The sequence below is a fragment of the Mastomys coucha genome, unplaced genomic scaffold (assembly GCF_008632895.1).
Source record: "Mastomys coucha isolate ucsf_1 unplaced genomic scaffold, UCSF_Mcou_1 pScaffold20, whole genome shotgun sequence".
NCBI classification, from domain to species: domain Eukaryota; kingdom Metazoa; phylum Chordata; class Mammalia; order Rodentia; family Muridae; genus Mastomys; species Mastomys coucha.
Window position 1 is genome coordinate 55,673,620 of NW_022196903.1, and position 16,520 is coordinate 55,690,139.

Sequence of the window (16,520 nt, forward strand, 5' to 3'; positions counted from 1 at the left end):
CATTGAAATTCAGCCTTATTACAATGAAAAAAAAAAAAAGAGATGCATTGACAATGAGACAGTACATGCTATGGACTAGGGTGTAGTCCTTAAAGCATTTGTTGCTGCAACAACCATGTCCCCCCAAGTGCAGCAAACCTATGGTCATTATAGGAAAGTGGTATGGTTATAATTAAAGGTTATTAAATGAGCTAGATGATCTAATAAAAACCTCCTTATAGAACACAGAAAACTGTGGTTTGCTGACAGCCTAGAAATAGTGCAAGATGATTAGATAGTGGTACCTACTTCATATATACATTATTTGCATTTATATAATAATATTGATATGTTGTTCAAACTAAGTTTCAGGCAGGTTATTCTGTGTCAGTGTGGATTATTTTTTTTTACCAGAAATTTAGTATCATAAGTAAAATAGTTCATTAACTATATAAAATCTGAACAAATGCCAAATAATCAGTCAATAATACAGAGAGTACAACATGTGTATAACTATATAGAAATGAGAGGTGAATTGAATTCAAACCATTCTGATGAAAACAAAGATTTATATGAGCAATAAGAAAACATAAAGTAACATTGTTATCCAAGGGGAAATTACTGGCACTTCAAAAACTGCTTGTTTGTTGAAGAAAAAATATCTGAAAAATGGAACTAAACCAAATAATCAGATAATGCATGCTTTCTTTTGAGAAGGTTACATATAAATAAGATTGTAATAATAGGACTTGTAGAAACGTATTTGTGAAGGAGAGAGTTCACCAGCTAGTTAGAACCACAGGATAAGACAGTATAAAATATCACAATACAATGTATATGAACTCAAAAATCAATGAAATATAAGTGAAAATAGACAACAGAGAAGCTGTATATGTATAGAAAATGTAAAAGAAATAGTTGTAAAAGGTTTACTTAGCTTGTTCTGTTTGTTAAGCAATATTTTCAGACTCTTATGCTATCATTTAAATGCAACAATGTCAGTTTTAGACAACTCTGGGTTTGCTGGTCCTTAGCTGCCCTCTGCTTAGTATTCTACACATGGGTGGGTTGCTGAATTTTAGCTGTGATAGAAGTAAAATTTGTACTTGACTTGCTAATGAGAATAAGAAACTAATTTTAAAACCACGTTTCAATTTTCTTCCAGAATATTTTTTTCCACCAAATGTGATCTACATAAGTATAGTTTCTACGGTGTAGATAGAATAATTTACTCCAAGAAAGAAATGATCCAAAGCCAGGTCATGCAAGATGATACAGTAAATTGTACATCCTGCACTTACGTGGCAGATGATGGGCAGGTTTAAAGATTTGTAGCTACCATATGGAGTTATTGCCTATGTCTCTAGTGTACTTTAAAAGTTACAATTTGACCGAATCTCATTGAACACTGACAGCTTGGGATCATGTAGTGTTAAACCGTGATATCTCAAGTCTGCTAAATAAAACAATTTTGACTTAGCAGCTGAGACTTGTATAAGTAAACTACTCAAGAAATAATTTAGTAAAAGTATCAACTGGACCTTAATTTAAAAATTAAGTTTTATTATCAAACTAGTACAGTGTAATTTTTCAGAAGACATTTGCAGTTAAATTGACACACGGATTCCTGTCCTGATAAATTTATAATAAGAAAGCCCCTCTAAAGAAGCATAATTTATTGTGTAATTAGGATTTCTAAGATTTTTCTGACAAAGCTCATTGTTAAAATGCTTGTTTACTTAATTCAAGATTTCGGGGTTGATTCACAGCATTGAAAAAGGTGTATGTTTTTAGTTTCTGCCATGTGCTCATTCACAGGCATCATTCAAAATGTACAAAAAATTTTAAACACTTAATGCTTGAAATACATTTTAAAGTCTCCTTAAGGAAATTACATACAAAGTATAGTGAACATTTATAAATAAAGAAATAGAGGCTTGCCAAAAGATAGGAATATAAGCCTATACAAATTTATTCTAGAAAACAATAAGATATAATTTAAATAAAAGAAACCATTAGCACATGACATAAAAGATAAAAAGAATTAAGATTTCTTCATTCCTAAGAAACATAGGCAACCTGAATTAGCCCAAATTCAACATGAATTAGTAATATGTTGCTATGAAATCTGATGTGAATCCAGAAGCTATCCAGTGAAGGCTTTTGTTGTACAGTGGCTCAGAACTCACCTTTTCCCGTTTTATCCACCTTTCATTTTAATGTAACCCCAGTGAAGTCTAACACAGATTAATTTTCTTCTATATAAGATCATTTTAAAGAAGAGCTGCAGTCATGGAAAAATCAGTCTTTCATATGAAGTAATGATATAAGGTACACTTTGAACAACTCTCTACATGTCTTTGAGATCAGGGATGGAAATGTTTTCCAGAAGATGAATTAGTATTAGATATTTGAATATATGGAGAAGTAAATGGAAGCATAGCACTGAGTGACTCCTTGCTTGATGACTCAGATTTGTGATGGAAATCTTTGAAATAAAGCTCTGGCCATTTAGTTTCTATGAAAAGAAGGGAACCTTGAGACATGGTATAAGAAATGGGGGAGAGACTCAGAACTACAACAAAAGCATCAATGTTATAATATCCACTTTTCATGGCTAAGCAAGTATTTTTCAAAGAGGACAAATGTTTGATGTAGCTGAACTGTGAAAACCATGCAATGGATTCTTCTTCCTTCATAGAAATCAAAATAAACTAAATAAAAAGTCTAACACCAATTTTGATAGCTTTTAATATGTAGTATTTAAAAATATATAATCAATGTTATTAGTAATGATTTCTACATTAAAAATTACATATTAGCACCATGTCTTCACAGAGATTAATAATCATTTGCAGTATTTGCCTATTTATTATGCATGGACAGTCACATTTAGCTTCAATTGATATTACTTTTATGCATACAATCCATTAAATTATTTAACTCCATAGGTATTTCAGTTAGCTATTCTAGTGTTTTGTAGAATTCCTTTGAAAATATACTTTGATCATCCTTACTGATAACATTTTAACTAATTTCAGACTTCCATTACCCTGGATCTAGCCTTGCAGTGAAGGTTATCATTGCCCCATACCATACATCATCACTGGCAGCTGTTATCAGAATTCTGGTTTCTAGGTGAGAAGTGCTCAGGGAGCACAACTGTTGTAATGACCTCTCAGTCCATTCAAGTTGTAATTTATGGTGCTCCCTTTACGTGGTCTGAAAGAGAATGCAGTGCAACTAGGGAATGAAGTGAGGATTCATTCCTGCAGTGCAGAGATTAGTTGTTAACAAGGCATTTGCCTGGCCCAGAGAGAGATATTGATGACAAATGAATATTGACCAAGCCAGTCTAGCTTTCTTCTACAAATACAAGGAGGAAAGGAAATAACAGGGGTAATTGTGCCATATGCAAATAAGGCCTTTGGGACAGAGTAGCTATGTGTGACAGAAAACCACACTGTCTACCTTTGTGGCACTAGATCTTTAGGGTATACACTATTGCCAAAGTAGATAGGGTGATTTTCCAAAACTGAGTACATGTCACATTAGAGTGATCCTAAACTTATTTCCTGACTAACAGGCATTTTATGAGGTTGTCCACATGTCTATCTCCTGTACCATTATTTGTCCTCACTGAGCTTAAACCATCTGGCTCTCCTCTCTGTGTATTTACTTATACATCAAGTACACTTACTTTAAATAATCTGCACCTGATATTTCTATGTTTAGATGGTGTTCATCCCAATAATGTCATAACTCTTTTTTCCTTATCCTTTACCAAGCCCAAGTAACAGCTTTACAGAGACCACCCATCTCAGAGAAACATTGTATGAACTCACTGCTTCCTAAAACAACTATTGATTTTTAATAACGTTAATAGTTACAGTTGCTGAAATCATCTTACTTGTTTGACTCATGTAAACAGTTTGTCTCTTTTGTTGCTTGGATCTTCAACCTAGGTAAGCCTTCAATATGTGCTGCTTAGTAAGGGATACACTTATTTTTATTACTGGAATTAGTATTCAATATGGGAGATTTGGAACAAGACAGAGGATAACCAGAAATGTTTTCTGACAGAAGTTATATGTATTTTGGTTGTCTTAACATCATACTGTCTTTGATTTGGAAAAATTGATAGGTACATTGGATCTTAGGCTGAGAAGAGATTCTTGACTGGTTTTGAGTGGGTGTGACACATCAGAACCTCTGGATGATAGAATGAAAATCAATTTTGAGGTTGAAATAATCATCTGTGTAGGCAGAACCAGTCACAGCCTGCGATGTGGCCTTAGCAAAATTGAATATTGAAGAATGAATGTACATTTTTTCTTGGTGACACTGACTTATTATATGTTAATCAATGCGATGCCATATGGCAATGCATCTTGATAACATTGGAAACCTCATTGGAATCTGCCATAATTTTGCCCTGGCCATTTCTTCTTTTAACAGTGTCTCTACCTGCACCATTTATCTATAATAAGCCACAGACACAATTCTTGTTGATTTCTTTTCTTCTATGAGTCTTTGTAGAGTCTGACAGAACCTGAAAATGATTCTGAGAGCTCAACAATGTTGTTGTTGGTATTGTGATAGCTGTCAAAAATATGACACTCTTGGTGACTAGGCTCTGCAGGTCATCTAACTCTGGGTAGCCTATAATAACAGGAAACTCCTAGCCATTTAAAAGCTTTTTTAGTGTTAGACTTGGATAGACTGTAAAGCATTAGGAAGTTTAAGGTTTATTTTTAGTTTTAGTTTTTATTTTACATAGCTGATTTAGTGGCTGGGTCAGTATTACACATCACATTTATAAAACCTAATACTTGACACCTGGATTGGTAGAATAAGTGTCATTTTAGCAATATTTTATTCCTATTACAGAAATAACATGATGAACTGTAAGTATACATCAGTAAGCTATGCACTAATCTGAATTCCACACCGTCCAGTATTCTATATGTAAAGATTAGCCCAGACCCACTCTTGGACCTTACTATAGAGAGTCGTTTACAGTTACCTATTTCCATCATCTACAGTGACTCCTGTCTGTATCCTTAATGATTGATTTGTTTTATAGTTAATGTTATGCTTTGGCAATGTCATGGTTTTGGCAAGGACACATGTGATGTTCTCTTTGGCAGACTCCAATTCAGCTAATGGAATTTTAAAAAGATGGAAAATTTGAACAGTTTTAGCATCAAAAATAGTGAAAATTAAATTAAGGTAAAGCTTTAGAAGAAAAATCAATGCATACTTCAGAAGTTCAAAGGCAGCTTAAGTGGAATAAGTGTAGCGATTAAGAATATTTTATACTCTTTATTATATGAATGCTTTGCATAAGTAGTATATTTTGTTAAAATATTTCATAGTTTTAAAATTATGTAACTCTAAAAAGTAAATTAATGATTTTTATTTAAACAGTTTTTCATAGAATACAACTATAAATAATTAAATGAAGTATTTTTATATTTACTGTAAGTTAATTATTATGTTAATGAGACTCTTTTTACACAATAGACATACTGTAGAGATTCTGAAAACACAAGAACAGTCTTCTCAGATTTAGAACTGAGAAAGAAAGTCATGTCCTTACCTGGACTTTTTCAAAAGCAACAACAAATTATACCTGTGTGAACTGATTTATTTAATGTTGTCCAGTGAGTGTTCTTCTGTTTCTATGGATCCAGCACATACTAAATTTCAGGGGAGATTATTTTTAAAAATCAATGTTTTTAACTTTTCTGTTATTAGTGCAAGTCCCACATCTGTTTTAGTGATGGGAAGAGTCTTACAATAAATTAATGTAGATGTGATTTTATATTTAGTTTATAGGTATTTAGGGTAAGGGTATCCATTAATTAGAAGGGCAAAAAATATATGAATAATATTTTTGTAATGAATTAATATACCTCCTTAAAATATCTTAGGAAAGGTAGATTAAGTAGAGTTTTAATAAAGGGATTTAGTACTGCTGCATTTTGTTTTTACATACCTTTGGCATTGTGTGTGTGTGTGTGTGTGTGTGTGTGTGTGTGTGTGCGCATGTGTGTGTATGTAGAATAAATCCAAGTGAATACCTTGTGAGAATGTCTTGTTAGGAGCAGTAAGTGACTAATGATTAACTGGAGTGGTTATTGGCAAAGGGTTTTCAAGGTCACAGTGTAGCTGCCAGTTATGTCCATGTTGTACTGAGAATATTTGCTTCTCCTAATATCGAAGTATGTGCAATGTTTAGAAGAAACAATTTTGTCCAATGCTCAAAAGCCTACTTACTTTTTATACATTGTAAAATACATTTTTATACTTTATAAAATAAAACTATCATGATCAGAGTTTACTTTTAAAGGTTGAGAAATTCAGATAGTGGTTTAAAATGACCTAAAATTAGTGTTTCAACTAGCCATTGCTTTTGCATTTTACTCCTTTTATTTTTCACTTTGTGCATATGGATGTTTTGCCTGATGTATGTTATGCACCATGTATGTACAGTCTCTACAAAAGCTGTAAGGGGGAGTTGGATCCTCTGAAACTTTTGTGTTACAATACACTGCAAGCTGATGTGTGTGTGTGTGTGTGTGTTTGTGTGATGGGAGCCACACCCAGTTCCTGTGTAAGAGAACAGAGAAACAAGTGCTCTCAACCACAGAGCCATCTCTCTAGTTCCTGTACTTCAACACTTAAATCTTGGGACTCTCTACTTGTAATCAGAAAATAAGGAAAAATTTATAATTCATGTACTCTTAATTTTATTTACCTCACTATTTTACACCTACATACAAAAATACACACAAATCAACTACATTCTTTGTATGCATTTATATGACAGCACATTATTTTAATGGATAATGTGTGATTTTCATTCACATTAAAAATGTATATACAGTTTTCAGATTTGAAGAGGGAAATCTGCCAAGTACTGATAGAATCAATACAGTTAAATCATTGTAGGTGATTTACATATTGCATCTGTTAAGGTCTAGACTAGTATGCCAAATATTGCTTTTTAGATATTTTAAGTTTGACTTGATAGTAGGCAACCTAATGATTTGATAGTCTCTTGATGCAACTCTTTTCTTTTCAAGAAATACTGTTGTGTAGTGGTATGTATTAGTTTCCCTAGTTTTTAGCAGGATCATAATTGTTGTCTTTATCACAATGGAAAACTAACAAGACTAACACTGCATGTGAGAAGCCTTTGTGGAATGGATGAATCCAAACCCTGCAAGCACAGCATGTGCTTTAACTTTGTAGCTTCCTAAATTCAACGTCATTGTTTTAGCCACTAGGACATAGGCTCTGGAGAACAGATTTACACTTGTTACAAACAAATGCTAATGCCTATTTTACTTGTTTTAATAGATAGAGTAATTTCATTCTAGAACACAATTATCTGCAAGGTGTCAGAGGAAAGAAATCATTTCTGTTAGACTGTTGCATCCCTAGAGCTTAGTAAGTGAATATTTGATTTATTTCATTACAAATTGTAAGTTACTGATATCAAAAGATTTGTGAAATTATAAGAGTAATTAGTATTACAAGATTTTGAAATGTTTGCTTAGAATATTCTTAGACATACTTGTGTTTGGATTTACTAGTATCCAATTTACTAGTCTTTTGAATTATTTTGTAATTTGCTTTTCAGGGAAATAATCAGGGCTTCTCAATTTTCCCCATAAATCTTGAATAGCAGAGAGCTGGAATATGCATTAAATCAAAATTTAATGGCTTTTAAATAATACTTTGTCTTGTATAAGCAGGATTATTTCCAATTTGTAAATAACCAACAATTGCATATCAATTTACTTTAAGTGATTTTTATTTTTAATGAGATTGTATTACATGCTACATTTAACTAAAAGAAGCTACATAGATTTATGTGTGTACTGTGCTATTGTAATATGTATGGACTCTGGAGAATATTTGGTGAAGTTGATTAACATCTGCAATCTCATGTGTTCCTGTAGTGAAGATATTTTATACTCAGCAGTTTTGAAGTACATTTTATGATTAAGTATTATGACCAAGCACTGGCTTCCAAAACTCATTTCTTCTAAATAATATTTAGAACCTGTCCACCATTTGCTTATTTCAAACACTTCTTTAATCTCTGGTAACCATGCATTTCTTCTCTGTCTTGGTGATTCTTAGGTATTTGATTCTGTGTATGAGTGAGACTCTATCGTTTTGAACCTGGTTTATTGTACCTAATGAAATCTCTTCATTTTTTCATCTATATTGAAACAAAGGATTTTCTTCCTATTAACATCATTTTTACTTTTTATAAACTGAGAATTTCACATATAACATATAATGTATAGCAAATATGTAACATATAACCATAACCTATAGGTTATAACCTATAATATATTACATATTAATATATAATATATGATGTATCTTGATCATATTTCCCCACTAGTCCTTCTCAAACTTTTCACACATCTCCTACCATTTTCCTCACTGAACTTCATTTGCTTATATTGAACGTGCACACACACACTGAGCTCACTTATTAATGCCTTTATCTACATAGGTTGAGTACCACCTACTGTAGCATGAATAATCTTTGGGAGGCTGCTTGCCTGTAAAAAATGTTTACTTGTCCTGTGTTGACAGCCATCAATTGCCAATAGCTTGTCAAGTAGGGATGCATTTTCTTTAATCACATCTGTCCATGTAGGAAATTTAGCTGAACTGATCTTATACAGGACTTGTGCATTTAGTCACAGCACTGTGAATTCATGACTAATGATGTTGTCATGTCCACAAAATGATGTTTTGTTGTAAACATTTACTCCCTCTGACTCTTACAATATTTCTACCCCTGCCCCAATTTTACAATGATCCCTGGGCTGAGTAGGGAGGATGGATGATGAAGATGTCCCATTTAGGGCTGAGCCATCTACAATATCTGGCTCTATACATGCTGGTCATTTGTAGGTGCCAAAGAAGGTTGTCTGATGATGGATGAGATATACATTAATATGGGGATATAAAGAACTCCCTATTACTTAGGTGGTAATTTAGTGCTATGACAATTTAGCCTGTAGTGGTATATCCAGTCACAGGTTTGGGGCTAAGGTAATGGCACTAGGCATGAGTTTTATCTTGAACAGCAGGCCCTAAATCTAGGCAGAAAGTGATTGGATACTCCTATAATATTTATGCCACTATAACACCAGTATGCATCTCCCAATAGACCAGTCATTATTATAACTTGCAGAATTCCTATAAAAATCTTTTCTTTCTCAATAGTGAAACTAGCACCAGCAATATGAAAGTTAAGTAATAAAAATTAAAACTTAATATTGGTAACATCATGATTACCCCTTTTCTTTCATTAAAGTGTGTGGTGTCTTTATCAATAGGGTCCTACCACTGAATTCTGGACATTAATTAAGAGCAATGACAATAGCCTGTACTATTTTGGGAAAGTTTGAAGGATTAAACTGATCAAAAGTTTACAAGGAGGTAACCAATCCCTCCCAGTGTACTTTTTCTTTGTTCTTCTATGGTGGCTGTGAGATGCATTGTTTCCATGTTGCCATGTTATACTCTTTCTAACTATAGCTCCATTTATACTCTTTCCAAATCTTAAAATAAAAAAAAAACTATGTGTACCTATGTTTTGCCTGCATACATACCATATGAATGTCTGGTATCTACAGAGGCTCAAAGATGGTGTTGGATGCTCTTGAGTTGAAAATGGTTGTGAACCACTATGTATGGGTGCTGAGAATCAAACCTGCTCCACTGCAAGAGCAGCAATTCCTCTTAAGTATGGAGTCATTCCTGCAAACCACCTTTTAACTATTTTCACATTTGTATGTATGTAAATATTTTAGAAATTTTCTATAGTACTAGGATTCTAGTTGTAAGTGTTTGAAAGATCTTTATTGCTAGTTATGCTTTCTTGTTCCTGCTCCTCTACCCTGCTCTCCCTTCTTTTTTCATTATTCTCATTCCTTTCTTCATGCTATTTTTGTTTTATTTTCTGTTCCTTGTAATCTGCTGGTGGTCATGGCCCCTCCGAAACATACTTACATATTTCAATTTTAACAAAACTATCTAAAATTTTGTATCTAGCATCCAAATATGAGAGAAACATGTAGCAGCTTTCTAAGTTAGAATTTTCTGATTTAGAATGATCATTTCCTTCTCTACCCATTACCTGTGAATTTAATAATTTTGCTTTTTTCCTTTTTTTAAAAAATGTTTTTAGTTATTCATGCTACATCCTATTTATTCCACCTCTCCCAGCCAGCTTCTCCCACAATCCTTCCCCCATCCCTCCATCCCCTTCTCCTTGAGTAGGTTGGGCTCCCCTTTTACTCCCTAACCCTGGCACTTGAAGTCTTTGTGAGAGTAGGCACTTCTCTCCTACTGAATAAGGCATCCCAGTAAGAAGAACATATCCCATGTACAGGCAACAGCTTTAGGGATAGACCCTGCCTCAGTTGTTCAGGACCCACATCTAGACCAAGGTGCACATCTGATACATATGATCAGGAAGACTTAGATTCATTCCATGTATGTTCTTTGGTTGGTGGTTCAATGGAGCAGAGACTGAGAGAATGGCCAACCAGTAATCAAACCAACTAGAGACCCATCGTATGGGCAAGTATCAATCCCTAACTAATCACTATTAATGATACTCCTTTATGCTTGCAAATTGTCCTCTGAGAGGCTCCACCCAGCAGCTGACTCAAACAGATACAGAACCCCACTGCCAAACAGTGGATGGAGCTTGGGGTCTCTTATGGAAAAATAGGAGGAAGGGTTAATAAATCAATAGTACACATGATATGCTAGTATTATTTCTTTAATAGGGTATAAAATCATATGGGTATATGCCCAGAAGTGGTAACCTAAATCATATATTATATTTCTGTCTAGACCTACACACTGAGAAAGAAATTATCAAAACAATTCCATATAATCCAACCCCCAAATGTCTTAGAATAAATCTAACTGAGGTGAGAGTGCTGTACAGTGAAGAGAAAGAAATTATAGAAGATATCAGAAGATGGAATGGCTTTCCGTGCTCATGATTTGGTACAGATAATATTGTGAACATGACTACTATAGCAGAAGCAGTTCACAAATTAAATGAGCCCCATCACAATTATAGCATAATTCTTCACACAAACTAAAAATAACCTTCAAATTTATTTGGAAAGACAAAAGACCCAGGTTGGCTAAACTAATTCTGAATGATAAAAATCACTGCTTGAGGTAATATAATCCCAAATTTCAACTTGTATTACAGAGTCAAGTAATAAAAATAGTATTGTACTAGTATAAAACACACACATTCGACAGCAGAATAGATGAGGGCCTACACACAAACTCATTCCTACAGCCACACAAGATTTGACCAACAAACTAACCATACACATCAGAGAAAAGGCAACATCTTCAACAAATGGTACTTGTCAAACTTGATAGATACATATGAGAGAAGGAAACTCCATCATTATCTCTCATTCTATACAAAACTCAACTCCAAATAGATAAGCACTTTAACATAAGTGATGATAACACATTTTTTTTTTTTTGAGGAGAAAGCACAGAATATACTTGAATTTATTTGCACAGGAAAGGATTTGCTGAACAGACCTCTGATTACACAGGCATTATGGCTAACAACTGATAAACGTGACTTTATGAAATTGAAAAGTTTCTGTGCAGGATACCAACATCCTGTGACAGTTTAAAACAATACTGTATTTACTAAACGTCTAATACAAATTGAGATGTTTTCCCTGAACCTGGGCCATAGGTTAACCGGCCATTTATATTTCTTCTCATTGGTTTCCTTGCTGTTGCACTTTCTAGATGTCAAAGTTTTAATTTTCCTGGTATTTGAGAAATATTTATGTCTGTGTTTAGTATTTTTCAGTACTTAATAACCATTCTCTATTAGTAACTGAAAGCGTGTCATAAATCTGCTGGTGTTAGTTTTTGATGAGTTTTTATTTAGTCATTTGTATTTGTTGTATATTCAGAAAAAATATAAATGCAAAATTGTGACCATTATTTAAGACTTTCATTTTATAATTGAACTCTACTTATCCGGTGCCCTCATGCCTTTTTAAAGATGTTCAATCCGGCCTTTTAATTTTGTGCAATGCTGCAGTGCCCTCGTATAAAATGATTCTTTTTATGTTTGGTTCTTAGCAATACACAATAATGTTCCTGTTATTAAGATGTATAGAGCTCTGTATCAACATTATTAAATATTCATGGTTTCTCATTATTTCTTCGTTATTTTTCATTTACACCTACTAGGAGATGAGGGACTGTTGCTGCTTAGTCATCACTTAGCTGCCATGGTTCATTCTGATTTTGGTTTTGTTTTATCAGAAGCCTGAAGCACACCATTGTGCACTTTTTGTTTGAGATGCAGTCATTAACATTAATTGACTGGTGGATTTCTTTCTTTCCTGTCACCCACGTGTGTAACTTTCATTTCCTACACAGAATGGCTTGAGACCCTTCTTCCCTGCATGTTTAGAAAGATCCAGAACTCAATTGTGGTAGTAAATGTATTCTATTGAGAAAATTAATCTCTTTTTACACCCATTCATCAGGATCAGGTATGAGAGGAGTCTAGAGAAAAGCCCAGAGGGCCATGAGAATGAATGGAAATATGTAGCTGTGGGTTGGGGAACAGGGAGAACATCTAGAAAATCCCCCAAAACCAGGGAAGTGAGAGGCTCTCAATACTCAATGGGGATGACCTTAGCCAAACAGAGGAGAGGTGATACCTGAAGAAACCATCTCCAGTAGATAGACAGAGCCCCCCCCAGTGGGTGGATGCTGCCATTAACCTACCTCGTAAATTATTGACCCAGAGTTGTTCATCTCTAAAAGAAATGCATGAACAAAAATTGATCAGGGATTGAAGGAAAGGCCATTCAGTGACTGGCCCAACTTGAGATCCATCTCCTGGGTAGGTACCAAACCTTGACTCTATTACAGATGCCATGTTGTGGTTGCAGACAGGAGCCTAGCATGGCTGTCCTCTGAGAGGCTTTGCTAGCAGCTGACTGAGACAGATGCAGATACAGCCAACTATTGGACTGAGGTCAGGAACTCCTGTGGAAGTGTTAGGGGCAGGATTGAAACCCCGTAGGAAGACCAACAGTATCAACTGACCAGGACTCCTAGAAGCTCCCAGAGACTAAACCACAAACCAAAGAGCATGCATGTTCTGGTCTATGGCCCCCCAGTACACATGTAGCTGAGGACTGCCTTGTCTGGCCTCAGTGGGAGAGGATGTGCTTAATCCTGTAGAGACTTGATTACTCAGGAAAAGGGAATGAGGTGGGGGTGAGGTAGATGAGAGTGGGAAGGGTGGTGGGTAAGCACCTTCTCAGAGTCAAAGAAGAGGGGGGATGGAGTGTAGAACTTTTGGAGGGGAAACTGGGAAGAGGTGAAACATTTGAAATGTAAATTGTATGTAAACAATAAAACATAAACAATAAAAAATAAAAAAATAAAAAAAAAAGATTCAAAATCATCAGTGTCTTTGAGATTTGAGAACTACAGGGAACTGGAATCAGGAAGCTTATTCCTCAATAGACGTTATATCAGAAGTACTCTTGGGTGGTCTTATCTATGTAAAGACCCTGTATAAAACCACATGCACAGTCCCTTCATGGATGGTATTTTACTTCTTACAATATTGATGACCAGGCCAATTCCGCCCCCCCTTTTTTCATCTTTGAGAAGGGCTCTGGTCTCTGAGGTAGTTGAGCGAGTGATCTTGGACCATCTACCAAAAGCACTCACTGTATTGGCTCATGACAAAATCTCTGAGCATTGTGTTTTAGTGGAGGGTTTCCTACCAGAAGGGAAGGATGCAGTACACAACATGTTCTATAAGCTCAAAACGTAAAGTTTTCTTTCTTGAATTATTTAAAAGTTGGTCATATGCTAGGAATAAATTTCGTTCACTCTTCAAAATATTTTTGGCTACTTATTTGACTAGGTTCCTATAGAAAAATACCTCAGATGTAATTATTCTCCCCATTATGTAGGCTACAACTTTGCTTGGATTGTAGTAGCAGTTGCTGTGCATGAATATGGATCTATTTTTGTTGTTTAACATTCAGGCATCCATCTTGACAAACACCATATGTGGAAGATGGTGTCCCTTCTCAAGTGTTTATTTTTGACTTCTATGTAAAAAATTGGTCATTTATAAGCATGAAGAATTATGTCTGGGTCTTCAATTCAATTCCACGAATCTGTGTGTCTGCCTTTGTACTGATACCATGCAGTTTTCATTTTATCACTCGGTAATATAACTTAAAAATCACTAACTTACTCCAACTACAAACACTTCAATTTATACCAGCAACCTGACAGCAAATATGCTGATGTAGTGACAGAAATGTTATGGGACTAATCAACCAATATTAAAATTGTATTTGAGGTTTTCTTCATGAGACAGAACCTATTTAACACCCTGATAATGTAACCAAGAACTAGAAACAGAAGAAAAAAATGAAGGGTTAATTTACAGGCATCTGTGTTTATGGAATTTTATATGCTTTTAAAATATGCAAACATCACTCATTTTATGGCAGTTAAAATGGGTGGGTTTTGCTGCTTTGTTTTGTGTGAAAACAACCACTTTTATTCTGATGCTGGATAGTTGTTTCTTAGTTTTGCCTGTCTTTGGTTCATATGCATATCTGCACAATTGAAAACTGTATGTTATTAGTTGTAAATGCAAGAATAACTAAGGGAAGCAAGCAATAGAAAAAGTTTAAAAGGTTAGAAAATTCTTAAAGTATTTCATTGGACGGTTAGAATTAGAAGTCACAGGAGTCTATCTCTGATTTTCTTAGTCAGTGCCTTGCTTCATGGCTCCTGCACCTGTCTCTTAACTCCTCTGTGATTTCTCTCATTGATCAGTTTTCCTTTCCTTTCAGGATGTCTTAAATCATTTGGGATCCTGTGAACTGGATGAAGATGATCTAATGCTTGATTTAGAATTTTTAGAGGAACAGAATCTTCAACCCCCAGGTAAGGATTGAAAACATGCCCACAGCATCATGATCATAAAGACAAGTAATTAGATTTAAGTACAGCTTTTCATAGTAATCTAGACACTGAATAAAGGTGTGTGGGTTTATTTCTAGGTCTTCAATTCTATTCCATTGATCTACCTGTCAGTCTCTGTACCAATGCCATGCAGTTTGTTATCACTATTGCTCTGTAGTATAGCTTGAAGTCACGGATGGTGATTACTCCAGAAGTTCTTTTGTGGTTGAGAATTGTTTTTGTTATTCCAGGTTTTTTGTTATTCCAGATGAATTTGAGAATTGCTCTTCCTGTCCCTGTGAAGAATTGAGTTGGAATTTTGTTGGGGGATTGCATTGAATCTGTAGATTGCTTTTGTTAAGAAAAGTAATATTCAGCAAACCAACAGCCAGTATCAAAATAAATGGAGAGAAAATTGAAGCAATTCCACTAAAATCAGGGACAAGGCTGCCTACTCTTTCTCTTTTTATTCAATGTAGTACTCAAAATTCTAGCTAGAGCAATTAAACAACAAAAGGAAGTCAAAGGGATACAAATCAGAAGAGAAAATGTCAAATATCACTATTAGAAAATGATATGATAGTATATACATATGCAACCCCCAAAATTCTACCAGAGAACTCCTACAGCTGACAAACAACTTCAGCAAAGTGGCTGGATATACAACAACCTCAAACAAATAAGTAGTCTTTCTCTGCACAAAGAATAAATGGGTTGAGAAAGAAATTAAGGAAACAACATTCTTCTGAATAATCACAAATAAAATAAAATATCGTGGCGTAACTCTAATCAAGCAAGTGAAAGTTCTGTATGACAAGAGCTTCAAGTCTCTGAAGAAAGAAATTGAAGATGTAAGGAGATGGAAAGATCTCCCATGCTCATCGATTGTAGAATTAATATAGTAAAAATGGTCATCTTGTCAAAAATGTTTTTTAATAAATGTGCCAGGTAAATACTTAACAATTTAAAACATTAATATTTTATGTTTTAAGGGGAACAATATAATGGCTACCATCCTATTTTTCATTGTTTACTTTCAAATAAATTAAAGTATTAGTGGTCTAGATTTGGTATTCTAAATTTTAATTATAACAACCCTAACAACATAGATTAATGCTGATATTGTAATGTTAATTTGAATGTTGATAGTGAATAGCAGCCAAAGACATACCCTCAAATACACATTTACAACTATATGAGGGTAAAATTCATATCACATAAACTAATAGAGCAAATATTGTAATACTTTGAATTCATATTAAATATTATAATTCTAAATTTAAAAAATATTTCATTTAATGTACTTTATATGACCTAATCATATTCATATTTGGGTATTTGATTGACAAAAATTGTAGGTTTTTTAGAGAAAATTTTTGCATTGTTACTTTTATATTAAAGCTCAATAGATTTTCTCTCGGGTGAGTTTCTGAGACCTGAGCAGCCAGCCGGGAGCCACAGGCCCCACGACTCCC

General features: G+C 34.4%; 1 protein-coding gene across 7 annotated transcripts in view; it reads left to right on the forward strand.

The window, feature by feature from the left end:
• The window catches only part of Ccser1 (coiled-coil serine rich protein 1), a 1,196,027-nt gene that overhangs the window by 186,123 nt on the left and 993,384 nt on the right, over positions 1–16,520 (forward strand). For all 7 annotated transcript variants that reach the window (XM_031382065.1, XM_031382062.1, XM_031382066.1 and 4 more), the window contains exon 4: positions 14,934–15,027. In XM_031382065.1, the coding sequence (XP_031237925.1) occupies positions 14,934–15,027 (94 nt within the window). The remainder of the gene's footprint in view (positions 1–14,933; positions 15,028–16,520) is intronic.